This window comes from Xenia sp. Carnegie-2017, unplaced genomic scaffold (genome assembly GCF_021976095.1).
Source record: "Xenia sp. Carnegie-2017 unplaced genomic scaffold, XeniaSp_v1 HiC_scaffold_1, whole genome shotgun sequence".
Classification (NCBI taxonomy): Eukaryota; Metazoa; Cnidaria; class Anthozoa; order Malacalcyonacea; family Xeniidae; genus Xenia; species Xenia sp. Carnegie-2017.
This window is the reverse complement of record NW_025813402.1, coordinates 9,839,233-9,858,747: the sequence shown is the minus strand read 5'-3', so window position 1 is coordinate 9,858,747 and position 19,515 is coordinate 9,839,233. Positions and strand designations below refer to the sequence as shown.

Genomic DNA, 19,515 nt, shown 5'->3' with positions numbered 1-19,515 from the left:
TTATAAAAGGTAAATTATATTTTCAAATGAATGTGTTTTTTTTATCTCTTTCTTATTTAATTGCTCTCTTTTACACATAGTAAACATATTAATTGATAAAGCTAATTTTGTGTCTTTCGTCGTAAAATGGCTGATTAATACAGGTCGCCCATGCACGATTGATGATCGTAGAATAAATGTGATGGTGGGCGAAAAACAAAAAATATTCTCAGTCCGACGATGAAAAATCTTAAACATTTCTTTCCCATTATCAAACATCTCAAACATGTTGAAGAAAAACACAAACATAAAGATTGACTTGAAAATATTTATTTTCAGCAAAGCTATAATTTTTTTTGCAAAAGTCTACTGCTGCAGTTCAATTCACGCTCTTCACGCTCTGTTAAAGCATATGAAAATAGTTTGCTAAATTATAAAACAATGACGCAGCTATACTGTATGTGCAGTTGCATGACGACAGAATGTCAACTGAGCCAGCAGTACATTCCTTCATGTAACTCGGATGACCGCACTTGGCATGAAACTTTAAGTTGTAACATTGAAAAGAATTGCAATATTTCGGATAAATAAACAACTACTCGCGCTAGTAAAGCATCGAGCACTCTTATTTATTAACGATAAAACACGGAGCTCCTTTCAAGATAAAAGAACCCTCTTATTTCACACGAACAGTTATTATAATGTAATGGGAGCGTAGTTCTTGGAAAGTAGAAACACGTCAACTCTTTGGGAGCAGACGATTTGTGTTACTCCATGAAGCGGTAAAACAACTGCAAAAAATACTTACACCCAAGCACCAGGCTGGAAGTCACCTTTCGTATACTGCAATCGCAACGAAGCCAGACGACATAGAATGTTTTCCGCCGCTGGGAATCGACCTTGTGCTACGTTTTCACAGTACTGAAATTATTTCCAAAAGAACTGAGAGGAAATCAAATGGACTATAATGACGTGCCCTGCCATGTAATGTGACGTTCGTTGAAAACTGTCGTGCGATAATTACAACTGAATTATGGAATTCCTACACCGTGTTTTACGCATGGTTTTACGCGCAAACGATCATCAGGCATCTCAATTTTCGCGAATCGGGTAGGCTTTTCTAAGCGTGTGGTGATTCCACTAGATTTCCTCAAACGTATACGTTCTTAAGCCAAAGTGCAGAAGTGACAAGTAGTGTGTATAGGGAACATAAAGTATGTCTACTTTCCTGTGCAACTGGTTCCTGTATATTTGATTCGATTATTGGCTGCTGTCAGTCATTTCATTATTCATACTATTGGTCATTTGACAAACTGCAACTATGGTAATGACATGCGTAATAAGATATGCGTGGCAAGAAAAATGCAATGGAGTGGCTCTACTGTATACTCTCACTATACTGTGACTTTATGAAAGAATGGGAAGAGATTGTTTGAACATTGGGAGTTAATGCTGTACTTAAAAACTTCTAATGAAAAATCACTCCAGAAAGCAAGATTTGCCCAAAGTTTATTTTTAAAGTATACGTCCATAGTTCAACAAACGCATGTTACAAGAACGAAACCGACTTCACTCACCTGTTCGAACAAGAACAGTCCTTCCACGGAGTCCACTTGTACAGCAGAAGGATTGAGGAAGCAAAATATCTTGAAAAACAGCTGCCATTTTTGACCTTTCCCGCTCAATCGAAGAGCTTTGTACCTTTTGAAAAACACGTTGTATACATTACAGTGATTATGAAATAGAGGTTGTTTTTTTCCCTTGAACTGCTCGTTCTCACCGAAACACATAAAGTTGCAATAAACTATAAGTACAGGCGAAAAGTACATGCAGTGATTCGCAATCTGACAAACGGAAACGAGCTTACTTACAGACTGCATGTCGCCTGCCCAGACCATTTAACAAATCAATCTTATCGGGCAACTTGATGTACTTTAGCTACAGCGAAAATCGCCACGTGATAAGCGTAGCTACTTTTCACACATGTTAAAAAATAAAAACTACTGAATAATTTGTAGACGTCTGTTCTTAAAAAGATCAAGTAGCTTTTTCCCAACAACGTTTCATGTTTAGCACCCAAAGTATGTGAATATCACGTATAAATTACATAGGCTGTATAAAAACAAACAAACAAAAACTGAACAGTTATGAAAACGTCGCTAAAGTCATCAGTGCGCAAGATCTGCAAAAACATTTGGTAGAATACGTAGTTGGACTTTCAATGGTTCATCCGACAGCAAAAATTTCCGCAAATAACCATTTTCGGAGAATTGAGTTACCGACAAAGTGCCACACCGTACACGAACAATAAGCATCCAAATTTCGGATTATTGTGCGTTTTCCCCTTTAAATGCAACTTAAACTGCATCAATTATTCGTGTTTGCATTAGTCAAAGCTCAAACCTATGCATAATTGGTGAGAATTATAACAAAATTACACGTAAAAACGAAAAATTTAAAATAATCCACGATTAGGCTAAAACTTTGTTGCCTTGAGAAACATGTGCCATGTTTTCCAATTGCCTTTTAGCTGTTTCAATTTAGTGCGCAAGCTGTTTCAAAAGTGCTTTTTTGTAACACAATTCTCACTCTAAAAATTTTTACTATTTGCGAAAATTTCACTGTCGCATAAACGATTGGAAGTCCAGCTACCTATTTCCACCAAATGATGAACTTAGCGACGTTTATACACCTCGTATATCGCAAAATAAAAGAGTCACAAATAGAGAGCGATGCATTGTCACGGCTTCACCAACAACTCAATCGCTGCATGCTTGTCTGTGCGCGTACGTCATTGAGGGGCAAAAAGCATTCAAGCATATATAAATGACGACATACCTTTCAAACTTTGCAAGAACATCGGCCACAACTGTCCTTCCTTCAATGTGCTTCTCCACGCTACCGCACTTCTCGAAGAGGCCAAAAAGATTATCATGCTGTGTGATGTTGAGACCCTTGCATAAACGATGCACGACCTGCAAATGATGTTGGAGTTCCATTAATATCAATCAACTTCTACGCTCAAAACGCATGCGCAACAAATGACAAGTCCAGCCCGGAACGCCAACATATAAGTCGCTGGCAGCAAGCCAGAGACACAATGTTTTGGATGATTTTTTAAGTCTTGCCGTCGCCTTTAAAATGATACACATTGCTATCTTAAACTTGTTCTTTGGGCGCGTGGTGGTGAGATTACTTTATCAGAAATCGCACGTAGGAAAATAGATTATTCAACCAAATTGCTGAGGCCATGCGAACAACTTTGTAGTATTATTCTCGTGAAGTAAGACGACTTATTATTTTACATGAATTTGATTCGGCTTCTTTATCGTCCAATACATTGCGCAATGATAAAATTTCAACTCCGAATTTGTACGGAAATTACAGTGATGACATGTTTCCAAAAATTCGACAAAAAAATCATTCGAGCACTTTCAAGCAAGCACATCTTAATAAATTCAAGTACATTTAAGGCATTGAATTTTTCTATTTAAATTCAAGGACATTCGAGTTTTGTACAAGCCCTGTTTTACTGGCTGTGCGCTATTGCATTCTGGAAAACTAATTACAAGTCACCAAAATCACCTCGCTTCAGAAGAATAATAAAGAAAGAGGCATGAACATTATTTTCAGTCTTTAAAAGGCAACTTAAGTTTAGGATGACTTATTTATAACAAATATCAAGTGTCTTGGTGCTCATGAATCTCAAAGTGTTCTTCGAGCTGAAGAATGCAGACAGCAGGAGATAGAGTTCAGTCGCAGATCTAGCTGGAGTGCGTAAAAATAAATTACTGTAGCTCATTCTTGGATACATTTACCTGCAAACATACGCGTTAGGGGCATTGTGCTCAATAGAAAGATTCTATTCTTTAGAAATTCACTACCAAGAGTGTTTTGTTCTAAATGCACATTTTGAATTCGAAAATAAGCACCTAAGGCGTTCTAAAAATTTATATGTCTAACATTACTGAAATGGCTGCGCGATGACATGAGCCTGCGGTACTCGAGAATGGTTAAAACATAGTTTGCTTAATCTTATTTTAAAACAGAGCAGTTGACCAGCTATATACGATGTTGCTTTGAACAAACAAAAATTTCGATGCTTACCGCTCCAGCTGTCGTTGCAGAATTGATTTCAATTTTACAATGGGCTCCTTCGCCGAAAGTGTAAACAGTTGTGGCAAGATCACGACGACCCTGTACAAAACCAACGCAGGAATGCTTTCAAAACGGAGATGACAATCAAGTTTGCGATGAGAAGTAAGTGGGATTTCATAGGAAGTAAGTAGTATCTATATAGATAGCAAGTTTTCTTAGGAAGTAAGTAGTATCTATATAGATGGTAAGTTTTCTTAAGAAGTAAGTAGTATGTATATAGATGGTAAGTTTTCTTAGGAAGTAAGTAGTATCTATACAGATGGTAAGTATTCTTAAGAAGTAAGTAGTATCTATGTAGATGGTAAGTTTTCTTAGGAAGTAAGTAGTATCTATATAGATGGTAAGTATCGTTAGGAAGTAAGTAGTATCTATATAGATGGTAAATTTTCTTGGGAAGCAAGTAGTATCTATATTAAATGGTAAGTTTTCATAGGAAGTAAGTAGTATCTATATAGATGGTAAGTATTCTGAGTAAGTATCTATATAGATGGTAGGAAGCAAGTAGTATCTATATTAAATGGTAAGTTTTCATAGGAAGCAAGTAGTATCTATATAGATGGTAAGTTTTCTTAGGAAGCAAGTAGTGTCTATATAGATGGTAAGTTTTCTTAGGAAGCAAGTAGTATCTATATAGATGGTAAGTTTTCTTAGGAAGTAGTATCTATATAGATCGTAAGTTTTCTTAGGAAGTAGTATCCATAGATGGTAAGATTTAGGAAGCATCTATATAGAGGGAAGTAGTATCTATAGATGGTAAGTATTCTTAGGAAGAAAGTAGTATCTATATAGATCGTAAGTTCTCTTAGGAAGTAAGTAGTATCTATATAGATCGTACGTTTTCTTAGGAAGTAGTATCTATATAGATGGTAAGTATTCTTAGGAAGAAAGTAGTATCTATATATATCGTAAGTTCTCTTAAGAAGTAAGCAGTATCTATATAGATCGTACGTTTTCTTAGGAAGTAGTATCTATAAAGATCGTAAGTTTTCTTAGGAAGTAGTATCTATATATAGATGGTAAGTTTTCTTAGGAAGAAAGTAGTATCTATATAGATCGTAAGTTCTCTGAGGAAGTAAGTAGTATCTATACAGATGGTAAGTTTTCTTAAGAAGTAAGAAGTCTATATGTGTAGATGGTAAGTCATCGACAGGAAGTAAAGCATAGTATCTACCAAGAAACAATATGTTCTTAAGAAAGGATTATATCACAATTACATTTTTGACCATGTCTCAGAATACATATGAAACCCTCAGTGAAAAACAAAAAGACGATATCCTGAACGGTTCGTAAGACAATTTAAAATATTTTATGGTAAAAAGTCGGAAACAGATTTTACAAGGCCACTTGTTCATTACTTACCAAACAAGCAATGATCTCCGCTCTCGAAGGCGGAAATTCCCTACAACAAACAAATTACCTTCAAAAAAGCTATCCTGCTACCAGTGGACAGTCTAATATCGATAGAAGTTGAAAGTCAGGTTTTTAATGGACTATTAAAATAACTGTTTAATGTATTCTGTTTCTTCAGCAAATGATAAAAACAAAAACCAAGCAAGTTACACAATGTTTCGGGTGATGATCGAGCAAATAAAGCGCATAAAACATGTAAAATAGTAGCCTCGAAAGTCGAAAGAGACAGCACGTTATGATTCATGGAACTTGCCTTGTTTATGTCATTGTAGGACAGAATGTCAGGTGATTGATCGCAGACTCGTTTCAGCTCTTTCTCAAAAAAGGTTTTTACCATTGAGCGAGATCCCAATCTACTATTTATCTCACTCAACGGAAATTCTATAGTTACAAGTGAGGCAAGCCGATATCTTGAAAGGTGGCAAAACTGACGATATTTACGACAAATATCTGCTTTTGCTGAGTTATGTACAGTTGCATAGTTGATAGTCCAGGTTTGGTTTTTAAAATTTTTTTCAACTAATTTTTCAATTTGAGTTTTTCTTTTTGCCACCTTTCAAGACGGCGTCATTGCCTCACCTTGACAGGGTAGTTAGACATCTAGGAGATTGGGTTCTAAATCATTGGTTTTTACTATGTTCCGTGCACAAGACCAGTAAATAAGTAAGACGAAATACGATTTTTAGTGTCAACTTAAAGCTTGTGATAAGGACTAGGAATATGCGATTCTTCGTTTTCAAACGTAAATGATTTCTCCCCAAAAGGATTGCTTTACCTATACCGTATCCTCACTCTATTTAGCGTCCACCTCTCAAATAAGCCCCTCCCTCCCCTTCTCACTCTCAAATCATACTCTGTAACAACGAAGTGTGCATGGTTTTGAAGTAAACACCCAATTTTCCTTTCTAAATGTCGATGCATGTTTTCCTGATGCCATAATTATAAAAATATAACGTTAAAACGTCGACGTGAACGTACCTTGGACGCGTTCGTTTGATGCATTCCAAGCAAAATATCGCGAACTTGGCCATTTCGGTTTCATGATATTGATCGCGGCTTCTGAACAACAAAAAAAATAATGGATAGAAAGAGACGCAAAAATTAATGGTTAGAAAAAGACGGGAAAAAAGCAGCAGGCAGTGGTGAAGCCAGCCTGATCTTTTATTCCAACATTGAAAATTTTTCAGCCGAATTCAGAAGTCGTTTCTTTAGAAAATTAATTCAATTCGTTGTCTTCCCAGGGATTGAACACAAAAATATTTACGTGGATAGAGTAAAAAAACGGGTTGGGTTTGCTACTAACAGCAGGCAAGTGTGGATAGAACGTAAACCAAAGTACAAATAAAATTAGCCACTTACCGTCGCAAATGAGATCGTAGATATCGAAGGATTTTTCTCGAAGGTATAAACGTACAACACATGCAAACCAGAACCTTAAGGAAATAACGAAAACACATTTCAGGAGGGGGGAGATTACCTACTCTCGAATATATGTAAGATATAAAGAGTCGGGACTTTCTACTAATAGGGAAGGGGGTGGTGGATGGATGGAACTCATAGAGTGTCTATCGTTTTGTGTTTTGTTCAAAATACTCTCGGGCAGTCTCAACTCTTGGAGATATGTTATAAATTTCCTTGATGAGCTATCGTGAATATTTCGACTTTGAGTTAGAAACGACTCGACTGCCGTGATCTTCATGCTTTTGCAATACCGATGTAGCTAGCCAGTCGACAAGCTTTGATACCATGACCAAATACTGCAGACTTGTAGTTTTGAAAATTTCTCGTATTTTTTTCAAACATCATTTGCATAAATTGTCAGCTATCAAAAATTCTCAGTGTCGATGAAGTAAAATTCACAAGTTCAATCTCGATACAGTCAGCCTGCAGTTAATGGTAGGAGTTGTACGTAAGAGCATGCATGAATTGTGCTGGAAATTATTTTACTCGTTTTAATTTAGCAGTTTTTAACACTACAAGCATAGATGGCATTGTATAATGACAGATTCGACGTAAGTTGATACAAGGAAAAAGTTGTGCTTTAAGAACTCACCTGCCAGTTCTTTAGATTACCAATGGAGTCGATGTTCGGGACACTTGTGGTTTGCTTTATTAGTTGACAGAATACCTACATTAAGTACAAGTAACACATATAACATGTTGGCAATAAAAGAACGAAGCAAGCTAAAAGTGCTTTGTCGGGAATTGTTCTTCGAAAATGAAGTGCGTAAAATCTAAAAATCAGTGTTCAGAGAATACCACAGAACGCACGTCTACATATTTACCTAAAATAGACCAATTCATATTTTAAATTACTTCAAACACTCGAGTTTCGCAATTTTTAAAAAAATTGAAGAGCATTTAAAATCAAAGTCAGACGCTAGGGTATAAGGAACTTTCACGATTGATATTTTCTCTTATTTCAAGGAAAGTTCACCACAGAATCCACTGCCACAAAAGTCTCAACGTTTACAGTTTCTCTAACACGCGGGAAACCATCAATGATTCCTTTATCATCAAATAGCTATAGAATGAAACAGTTGTCACAATTCCCTTTCATGAGTTATTTGTCCTGTAAGTATTTCAGACTTTACACCTCGGACATATGAAAGAAAAATCCGAAATATAACTTCGTTTTTACGCTCAATCCGAATGGACAATGGTACATTGTGAGTTTAAAAGAGAATTTAACATCATTAAAAGAGGGTCGTACCAAAGGGCGCTTTGCAGGGATCAGCGCCTACTACACCCCAAGTTTATTTCAGCACGAAACATTCAATATTTTGATTTTTTCCCTTGCACAACTACCTGTGTGAGTCCAGGTACGACTCCGTAAAAGATTTCAGCTAAGACATACACATTTTTTGACTTTTGGAAAGTGAACTTACCTCATCCCGCAACGGTTTCAAATCATGACACGTCTGCAATATTCCCTGAAATGAAAAATGATGTGCTCGACAAGTGCATTTATTTACAAATTACATTCAGGTCTCAAATTTGTGGTATCACGATATCCACATAATACCAGATTTCAATTTTCGATAATAAATATCACCAGATGGGATACTGAAAAATCGAAGTATTTTCCGAGATTAAAAGATCGAATCTTGGCGAAATACTTGTCAAAATAACTTTCCTTGTTTGTCGCATGAAATCGCAAACGTAATGCCACAATGAAATTCGAATATGGTTTTCCAAGAATATGTAAACTTCACCCTTTTTTTACCAATTCAAACAACCAATATTGGCCACGTATTTTCAATGTACAGTGTATTTAAATAGCACAAGTGTCCTGTAATGATTTTCATTACCTTCACATTGCCTATGAAATATACACTACGATATCAAAATTTGGGATACGAAATTTTAGTTTGGTACACTAGATTTTCACTATAAATTTCGAGCCCCGACAATACATAAAACATGTCTTAACCTGTACAGGGTTATACTAATGCAGGAATGTACAAATGACATGCATAGATATAAACTTAGAGAGTTACACAAATGGTCTAATTTGCTTTATTTCATGTGCGTAGATGTTGATCATTTGGCTTAGTGTAGTACAAAGACGAACTGTTTTGATGCAAGTTTTAAGTGACATTTCGACATACTTAACAGTCGTCATCTTCAAAGTCAAGCCACTCGAGAGTCTTTCTAAGGATCGGACTATCTTAGACGATCATCATCTACAAACATGTGACGACACTCTCGAGTTCAAATCCTTCATTCCACTAATGTTTTGTTTTATTATATATAAGCATCTTATCTTAAGTTAATATTTTTTTATGTCAAGATTTGGAAACAACTGCGCTGCATTTCAATGTTTCAGGAGATGTAAAGATGTCTTATTTCTTCAACTGAGACAGATATGGAGGAGTATGCTTTTCCAAAACAACAAACATATTCATGTTCAACTTTGCCGTATTTTACCTAGCATATGCATGTATAGCTAAACGTTCACAATATCAAGGCGAGTACACTACACGTTTCTAACTGTGAAAATTGGAGAACGTGCAACACTTTAAATATTATCGAACACCTCACTAGTTAACACCGTACGATAAACGCATGCATTCCACTGTGTATACCTGTATAACTGGAATTGGGTCGGCAATAGATTCTTGTTCTTGTAGTGAAGAGAAGATTCGAATCGCTTCCTCGTGGAATGTTCCATAGCCTTTGTCTTTTGCTCCTAAAGAAAAGCAAAACGAAACGTTTTCGAGCATAACTTAATAAAAAGTATACAAATTCTCTAAGAATTTCATCCAGTAATATGCCAATTTGTTCAATGAAGTTTTATTCCAGGATTATGTGAACCCATATATTTTTTATTCAGGAAGGTGGACGAAAAAAGCAGAAACCAATCACATGACAGGAAATTTCACAATCCGTCCGGAAATGCGCTCGGGATGCGTCGAATGCACTTCAGGACCGAGAGTAAACAAGTCATTACATAAATAAGAAACCAAAAATCACAGTTCGAAAAAAGTCTTTCACGTATATTTAATCATATCTCTGATAAACATTTTAAAATGTATAACATCACGTACTCATGGATTGTGAATAACCGTAGGGCAACGCCAGAAGTGGTACACGTAAGGCCAACTTCGTGTATCGTAAAATCGGATTTCTCTGGTACAACTTGTCTACCTCCTCATTATCATGGGCGTTCTATAAAATATTTATAACAACAACGAGCATAAATATCATAAGTATTCACAACGACATAGACGGGAAACTCGGTGTCGTTTGGACATTAAAGACGTCAAATTGTCACTTTACTCTTATACTAGATTTCCCTCGTACATATAAAACAATACCTAGGCTGGTGCGAACCACACTCGCGCCTTCAAGAATCAATAGTTGGAGCATGCTCACATTTCTTTTGCAGACAAGAATGTACACAGTCACCGACACACACACACGCCAGGGCTCAAAATAACGGCCTGTCGACGAACAACGACCTGTCGACGAATAACGACCTGTCGACGAACAACGACCGGTCTGTTATCTTGGGCCGACACATTTCGGCCGTTATTTTGAACGTGCATGTTTTATGTTTATGTTCGACGAAACCATATATATACATGCATGAAAAAGAAAAGCAAAAATACCTTCACTTCGGTTATCAATTTCGAGAATGGAGTTTCAATTGTAGGTTTGGATTCGATCACCTAAAATCGAAGGGAAAAAGTCTTCGTGAAGAAAGATACGTACATCTGTCAGTATCGGCATTTGGAAATCGTTATATTTTGCCGCAGTATACATAATTGTTTCATTAACAATTATTACGTGAAGAAACACTGACGAACTCGAGCGAATGGTCTTACACCAAAAATATTCAACTACATACAGCTGTGAAAAAATCAGGTTCACCAACAGGCCACGCATATCATCGTTTATTGTATACACTTATTCATTGCATGCACCGTACGTTTTACTTGATTATGTATACTGATAACTTAACCGCGCTATAAAGTTGCGTGCATATAATTGATACTCTTATGAGGTTGATTCGAAAAAAAATGTTTTTCGTGTATTCGTGGATTTTTTTTGGAACATTGGCCATGACTACCTGACAAAGGGTAATCGCTTAATACGGTGTAGCTTAAGGTTACACAGTATATCGCTTGGCCAAAACCTTCCAACCAAAAACAATTGACGTTGTATAACGCGGTAAACCGCAACAAACTTACGTCTTGTATTGCTGAAGTCCATTTGGTGCCTTCTTCCTCATTCTTGGCATGAAGAATGTACGTACGCTTTCTTCCATTCACATCAAAAACATAGTCGCCTGAAAATGATGAAAATCAATGCTAGACAATTGGGCTCTAAGGTAAAACCCAATAATTCACAAGGTGTATGAAAAGAAGTAAACAATTTTCAAAGGCTTAGAAGACTATGAATTTAGCCATGAACATCTGATGGATTTGGAATGGTATGGGACTGACTCTTTATCCTTTCCATATTTTGTAAACCAAGACCCAAACCTTCATCCCAAAAAATCAGAATGAATTTTCAACATCTCATTCATGCTTGCACGAACTATTCAAAATACGGTTTCTGTTAACCATGAAACACGTTGTTTTGAGGTCAAATTTTCTCTTAGCTAATTTTTAGTGTTGGTCTGTTAAATTGAACTGAGGATACTGAAGTACCCATATATACTAGCACAAATGTATGAGATATTTCGCTAAATTCAGAGCAAACTGTCTACTTTTTTTTAAACAAATCAATATCAGGCAAAACAGCAAAATCCTCACAACTGTTCTTATCTCACTTATCAAACAATATGGTAGTTCCTTACGCTAGCAATACAGTAGGTTTTTCATGATTTTCAATTTAAATCAACAAACCTTCCTTTGCGTCTTCCTGAGAGCTTGGTGGAATAACTGAACAGAGGCTAAAAAAACAACAAAATATTGCATACAATCATTTCAAATTCTTCCATTGTTTCTCAACTCGATATTTTTCAAATATCTTGCATTACATTGATTTTGATAACTCATTAACAAACAACGAGAGTCTCACACCCCACATTCAGCGCAAGGCTCGAGAAACCAAAATGTAGAAAAAATGGACAGCAAACTTCAATTTAGAAGAAATAACTCTGATTTGTCCTTCTTTGGTCATTTTAAATTTTGCTGCCATCCTTTCGTATCATTGCCTATTTTACTCAATAATAGTTCGATTGTAAAATTTCGGTTTTTCATTCAATCAGTTCAACTTCTGTTGTGTGATCAGCACGTTTGAAACATAGTTCCCAATATCCGGCCGATCTACTAGATTCTTTATTTTTTTCCTTTGCCTTATGTCACGCATCCAGCGATCAGTAGCTACGGTAAAATTTGCGTCATTTTGCAATCAGAACTTTTTCAGATCTCAGTTGGCCAGACCAAATAGTCAAAAACGACATGGCAACCGTCAGATTGTTAGACCCCGACTGCCTTATGTCATTTTACTGGCCGTTTCATAGGAGATGAAATCTCGCACACGACCGTAAAGAGCTCACCTGTTTAATAAGATGGACCCAAATCGTGGACTGCCTTTAGCATACGACTTGTAATAATCCAATGAGTTTCCCGTAAGAACAAACCATCTAAAAAAGCAACGACGAGAGAAGGTTGCTCTCAACGATTAAGAACCCAATCCTCTGGATATTTAACAACCGTTTCAAGGTGAGGAAAGAACGCCATCATTAAAGGTGGCAAAAAAAAATTGAAATGAAAAATAACTTAAAAGACAGTTTCAAAAACCAATCCTATCAAAAATTTTAAAAGTCAAACCTAGACTATTCAATTTGCAACTGCACATGAATTCAGGATTAGTCGTATATACCGCCAGTTTCGCCACCTTTCAAGATGGCGGCTTGCCTCACTCGTCACTATAGAACTCTGGCGGAGTCAAATACCTAGTACATTGGTTGGTCATAACATACGTCAAAAACGAATATGGATGTTTGGCAAAAGTGTTTTCTTCTATGATTTGCGGTTATAAAAGCACTGAGATTTAGAATGTTTGCATGGAAAATACATAATATTAAAATGTGAAATTAATGATGAAAATACACCCCAACGGTCAAGGTCGTCTTTAAGCATGAACGAATGAACATAATTTTTGATTTATTAGCGATATGGTACTGTTAAATAGTTAATTGCAACGAGAAAACACATAGTTAGGAACGCAATTCATCCAATCAATTCAAACTAATGTCGTAATAGTCCTAATTGGGAAAGATTCACCGGGGGGAAATCAACTCAACATTTACTGCATGTGTGGCAATATATATGATATGGGATATTAATTTTTCAGTAGAATAAACATATATAAGATTTCAATTGATGCACATATTTACACAGCAGGACAAAAACTTGCAGGATGGCTAAATTAACACGCTAAAGTTACAGCAAGCACACCTCTCCTATTGAATTGCTTGAAAGCAATAAGTAGGAGGATGTTAGCGTAGTCATATAATAGACCTACACACCTCTTTCTTCGCGATTCATTCGGTCCTTCTTTGATGAGCCATCCTTGCTCGAGGACGTCAGAGAATCCTTCTTCTGCTTCTCGCTCCTTCGTCTTGAGAATAGCTAAAAACATTACAGAATGTAGCCCCAGGTTAATAACATTCCTTTCGTACGCTTAAGCGTTGGAGAATCACAGTAAAAACATGGAAAAGAGATGGATCCAGCGTTAGGCAAAATAACATACGACAGCCGATCGATGGGAAGATTTGTTAAATTTTATAGTTCAAAGTAGAAGCTGTAATTTATTTTTCATAACTCTGGATCAGCTACCAGACGAAATGACAAAATAATAACAATGCAACAATAGTGTTATAAAATGGTTTTGCTAAAGCGCCTTAGTCAAGTGCATATCTCATCTCTAAGTGGAACGCTTTGGTCATCAATATCTGTTTCCTTATTGAAAGCAAAACGCTTCCTGACAGTCGAAATTCACTTGTTGTTCTTGCAACAACACTTAAGTGTGTTCAATGGTTAATCAAGAACAAACTAGATACAATACAATTAAATAAATAAAAAAAACAAACGTATTACCGCTGACCCAGCTGTCCGCGTCTTCTGCTGAATCAGAAGAGAAACTCAGTAGACGATTTGCAGTTATGATCGTGAAGGAGTTTGGCCTACACAAAAACGCATCTTTGGTTGATTGATTTATCAATATAACAATCAATGTTATTCAAAAAGGTTGTGTTAGGAAAAACCAATGTTAGTACTGATGATTACAAAACTTAATAATAAAGAAAACTGCAAATACAATTGGCACATTGAAAACGAGGGATATATGGTATGAGACTTGAGACAACGTCAATGTATCCCTCGCCGTTGTCATCGAGGTTCGAGGAAGGACAAAAGATGTACTTTCTAGAAACGTGTTTTAAAGTGAAATGTGCATAAATGAGTTCTCTGTGATGATCGATGACAGGTTGGGGTGAATGTAACCAGCGGAGTATTTTTGCAAACAAATCAATTTTCAGGCAATAACTTTTTCTGACTAAAACTTCACGATCACATCAGGGGTTACATAAAAAAGTGAACTAATCAATGAAATACGACTGTTCATTTGCACATGTTTTTGAAACATACTTACTTTCCTGGAACTCCACCACGAGAACACGATTCGATGAGTGGAACATCAATGGTTCCCTGAAAGGTAGAATGCATACGTATATCTCATAAATGATTAGTGATGTAGTGATCGTCGATTTTTGATTGTTGACATGCTCGGAAAATGAGCTGTTGGTTGAGCCAACGACACCCGATGCACGATTAAAATTTATCTTACTATGATTGAAAGGACGAGCGCTATTTGCAGTCTTTAAAAACTCACGAGGGTATGTTTAGCCGTAATTGCACGAGACACTATACTATTACTTAATAATAGTATACTTTGAGATATTTCTTGACTATACAGTACAACTCTGTCTGGTTTCGATACTCTCTATCGCTTTAGAAAAAACCTCGTAACGCGACCTAACTGTTAAAAACATTCACCAAAAAAACAGTAAACTTGCTGTTTTGTTTCTATTCTTTGCATTCTTTTGTAACTCTTGAATTTCAAACGATTGCAATGGTGGAAATCTTTGTTTATTTACAATTGCCGCCATGTTTTTAATTTAAAAGAGGCTTTGTGGCTTTCACTACTTTTCAGCCTATCAGGTTACAGTATTTACAGTACAAGTACACTTTCTACAATGCAACTACAGCCTTTTAACGGTGCAATTAAACATTTTTACAGTGCAACAGTGCAATTACAGACAAACTGCACTGCAATCAACCGATCGCAGTCGAGAAATATCTCAATGCTCCAGGTATATTAATAAAGAATCAATAAAAAATGTGAAATAAATAAATCGGTAAAACGTTGTACACGTACAAGCAAGCGGCCTCGTTAATTTTGAACTTAAGTAGTATATTATGACTTCACCATGCAAATTGCCAACTAATTGTGTCCCTTTAAGAGGCTCTGTTGTTGTTGTGCTGTGGGATGTTTAAACTTACAAGTGCGTGTTTGATGTTGGCAGATTCCTCCTTCATATCACGAAGCTCGAGCTCCGAAGCTCGATGTACTCTGTTCAAGACGTTAAACCATTGACTAAAAGGAAATAGCAAAGGAATCGCTCACAAAAAGTCGGACGACCAACTACATCAAAGAATGTGTGTTCACAAGTTTCGATGAATATATATTTCCCTCAAACAAATTTTTCACCTCTTCTGCTGTTTTATCATGAGTTTTACTGCATGTTAATCTTCAAAACATACAATTGAAAGATACTAAAAATATCCGTTCCTTCGTGTTTCTGATTTTGTGTTGCTTTGCATAACTATCCAGTTGAGGCTAGTTGTACGATAGCAGAGCAGGGAGGTATAAAGTCTCCACAAAGCAAAGAAATTGAAAGGGATCTCTATCTATGAAACATTTGAAAGACTGACTCATATGCAACTTACTTCCAGTCATGCGCAGACTCAGCAATCACGTGATACGTTCTACCATCAGTCACGATACTGAAAGCATTCTCTTTTTCACCACTGTCCACAATCCGCCTAAGATTTAAAGACACAAATTTAAAAAGGCGCGAACAAAACCTCCCATTGATGTTAATTAAAAAACGACAGAACTATTTCATATTTTAAGCAATTCTTTTCATTGATATTTTTTCAAAGTTTTGCTTCTTGTGCACGCAAAGAACTGATTCCTAAACTACTACTCAAAAGTAGGAAGGAGCTTGCGGTAGAAACCAGACTGTTGGCATGTATGCTTTTGACAACAAACCAATCACAGTGATTGAGGTAACATGCTCAGTCGGGATATCTATACACATAGGTCAGTGATGTAAAATATGGTGGAACAAGAACGCCAGTTGTCCAACAATTTGACGGAAGAATGGTTATCGCAAACGACGTAATAAAAACATATTTTAATTCGAAAAAAACGACGACCAATTTCACTAATCTAAGAAAGACAGCAAGAGTTATTCTCGAGATATTTCACACTTACTGGCAATTTTTAATATCAATACTGCCCAACGCTTTCGCTCCTTCGGCATCGTTTTCGTAATACGACAGTATTGTATCCTTCAAGACAAACCATCTTCGCTTCCAATTTCGCCTAAAAATATTATAATAAAAATGATGTGCAAGCTAGAAAAGAATTTTTTAACGTTTCAGTTGCCGTAATTCCATAAATCAAACATCTTTATAGTATGACTACCCAAAAAAAATTGGCGTAAGTTTTAGAACGGGTTAACATGCGCACAATTTCATTCTTTTGCGCAGACATTAACATATTTGTTCACTAGAGGATGCGATCAAAGGGGTTCTTCCACCGACGTTCAACAAATTAACGATTAACTACTTAATTCAGCGATATAGCAAAACAATAATAGCAACTCGTTTTGAATATGAGTATTTATCAGTTGAATTGCTTCCTGCTTTGGTGTGTAATAAAGGAGACGGCAAACTATGTCGAACCTGGATAATGTTCCAGTCCCACCGCCTTTCTTTTGAAGCCATCCTGCTTTCAACGCTTCCTAAATGATCAAAAATCATCTCCCAATTGCGTATACGTTTTTCTTGATCGTTTTCGAGCAATGTTCTACGTTATTTCCTCGCCATTGCAACGTGGTTTCATTTTAAATTCAAACCAACAGGTCGTAGTTGATAAATGTGCACTAATATACGGCTGACATATTGACAAATGAATATTATACATATAGTTCAAGCGTATGAAAGAATATGACAATAAGAAGGATGAAGAGACAGACATAACACTACTCCTAGATGTATAAGGGTATGGAAAAAGCGAAGGCAAGGCTGAACACAAATAGAAGAGTCACACTATAACCTTTCAAGAAAAACTTGTCTGATCAGACATTTTCAGTCATGAACACGTATGTGTCTGTTTTCTTGTTATACGAGACAAGACATTTGTAGTCATTACATGCTTGACGCTCGGCTTACCAATTTACCGCGGAACCACATGAGTGTTTCGTCTCGTAATATGCACCAATATCTTTTCCATTGATTCAAAATACCCCCTAAAGTAAATTTATACTACATGTAAACTAATGCCAATGAAGGTACACGCTTTATTCAATAGCATGATTGAAAACATTTCTTCGCTTTATGGAAATTACCAATTCATGGCATTTCTTACTTAACAGAAATTCATCACCATGCTCTTACTTCGTGGAAAATCTTCATTCATGCAAGTTCTTATTTTTTGGAAATGCTTCGAGAAAATGGACGATTCACGGACCTTCTTACTTTTTTTCGTATGGAAATTCATGAGTTACAAAAGTCCAGTGCTTCAAAGAAACTTATGCTTTACGGAAGTTCTTATTTTATGGAAATTCTGAATTATCAACTTTTTTATCTTGACGAATATATGTTCTCATAAAACCTAAACACTGCGGCCACTTGACACCCGATAAAACGTCAGTCACAATCAAATCACGTGCAGGTGATTTATACATCACAAACGATGTTCAAGGCAAACAACATTTAACACCACCCTTGTCAGTTGACCGATGACGTGTAGATTCAACAAGACACAAAAATCACAACTCGTCTTTAACCGACCTTCTTTCATCGTCAGATAACTTTCTTTGTACGGTAATTCGAGAGATTTATCGATGATACTGGGCGAACGTTCTATAAACGCTTCATCGTCCTCTTCTTCGTCATCGCTTGCTTCTTCCGTTTGCTAAAATGGAATTATCGGACGTTTAACACGAAGGGCCATGCATTCAAGACGGTAAAATAACGATCTTATAATAAAAATCATTTTTTCAAGGAAAGTCAATCTCAAACTCAACATAACGTCAATCAATAACCAACAACAGTTTTTCAAAATGGTTTCGCAGAAACGTTTACGTTCTTCAGTCAAGAATTTATATTTTTAAAATCAAGCCACCTCCGTCCTCCCAAAGCAATCACCTCCTCTTGTGTCGTGTAAAATCGAACGATTTTCTTAATAAACTAAATTTTCAGACAAAAAAAACTTTTGTCTTTAAATTTTATAATATTTTTCAGTGGATCAATGGAATTCTTTTCACTCCTGTGGGGGTTGATGTACATAACGAGACCCATTGTAACATTGGTTTTTCAAACAGTATTGAACCACAATAAAAATAGTCACCCACAAAATAATTTCTATTTCAACATAACAAAATTAACAATTTTTTTTTTATCAGAAAAATTGCTATAAAAAACCTGCCATCATTGAACACAAAAATATACAGCATAATAGTATATTTGCTGCAATGTAATGTTATAAGGGCAGATTTTCAAAGTCTTCAAACGCCATACAACTCAACTGAAAATCCGCCTAAAATTTTGCATTTTAACAAGCTATTACATGTTTTGACTGATCATAACCGTGTTGTACGAGCCATACCTTTAATGCGTTGTCAAGTAGTGAAATAGCGTCTTCTTCGGCTTCTTCTTGCCGACGTCTTTCGTCTTCCTCAGCTTTGAGCCTGAAAGATTGCGACGAACTTTGAGTTCTCTTTACAATGCAAATTATAAAAAGGTTTCACTTAAATATTGAAAAATTGATGAGAACTAGAACTAGCCTTAGAAACACTAAAATCGAGGATGGAACATTATAAATTATTGAAAAAGAACCGCTTGTGTTATGGTTGAAAAAGTAAATTCCCGTGAAAGAAGCTTGAGGTGGACCTAAATATTCTGAATGAAAAACATATAGCTACGTATACACTGCAATTAATGCACAGAGTTTCATTGTTTGAGAAAAAGTTTTAACTTGGCTTCGTCTTCAAAGAGGACCTGATATACATTTATTTGCAGGTCCAAGTTTTGCACGTTCTTTTAAAAATGACAAAATATCATCACACGTCGACAGTGTTTTGTTTGACACATATTTCAAAGCAAATTCAAAGTTGCAAAACATTCGATGCTGTTTTGCGTCACGAAGATTATGGTG

General features: G+C 36.2%; 1 protein-coding gene across 2 annotated transcripts in view; it reads right to left on the bottom strand.

The window, feature by feature from the left end:
• The window catches only part of LOC124434060 (unconventional myosin-X-like), a 55,254-nt gene that overhangs the window by 7,368 nt on the left and 28,371 nt on the right, over positions 1-19,515 (bottom strand). Inside the window, exons 29-53 of one of the 2 annotated variants that reach the window (XM_046983964.1) lie at positions 18,967-19,048; positions 18,150-18,273; positions 17,529-17,605; positions 17,040-17,098; positions 16,567-16,677; positions 16,017-16,112; positions 15,570-15,663; positions 14,659-14,714; positions 14,106-14,191; positions 13,535-13,637; positions 12,560-12,646; positions 11,904-11,950; positions 11,244-11,341; positions 10,662-10,721; positions 10,098-10,218; positions 9,636-9,739; positions 8,436-8,480; positions 7,601-7,675; positions 6,907-6,980; positions 6,526-6,606; positions 5,497-5,536; positions 4,087-4,176; positions 2,818-2,954; positions 1,557-1,680; positions 788-900 (exon numbers count right to left, since the gene is read on the bottom strand). In XM_046983964.1, the coding sequence (XP_046839920.1) occupies positions 788-900; positions 1,557-1,680; positions 2,818-2,954; positions 4,087-4,176; positions 5,497-5,536; positions 6,526-6,606; positions 6,907-6,980; positions 7,601-7,675; positions 8,436-8,480; positions 9,636-9,739; positions 10,098-10,218; positions 10,662-10,721; positions 11,244-11,341; positions 11,904-11,950; positions 12,560-12,646; positions 13,535-13,637; positions 14,106-14,191; positions 14,659-14,714; positions 15,570-15,663; positions 16,017-16,112; positions 16,567-16,677; positions 17,040-17,098; positions 17,529-17,605; positions 18,150-18,273; positions 18,967-19,048 (2,184 nt within the window). The remainder of the gene's footprint in view (positions 1-787; positions 901-1,556; positions 1,681-2,817; positions 2,955-4,086; positions 4,177-5,496; positions 5,537-6,525; positions 6,607-6,906; positions 6,981-7,600; positions 7,676-8,435; positions 8,481-9,635; positions 9,740-10,097; positions 10,219-10,661; positions 10,722-11,243; positions 11,342-11,903; positions 11,951-12,559; positions 12,647-13,534; positions 13,638-14,105; positions 14,192-14,658; positions 14,715-15,569; positions 15,664-16,016; positions 16,113-16,566; positions 16,678-17,039; positions 17,099-17,528; positions 17,606-18,149; positions 18,274-18,966; positions 19,049-19,515) is intronic. The other variant, XM_046984036.1, reaches the window with a different exon arrangement.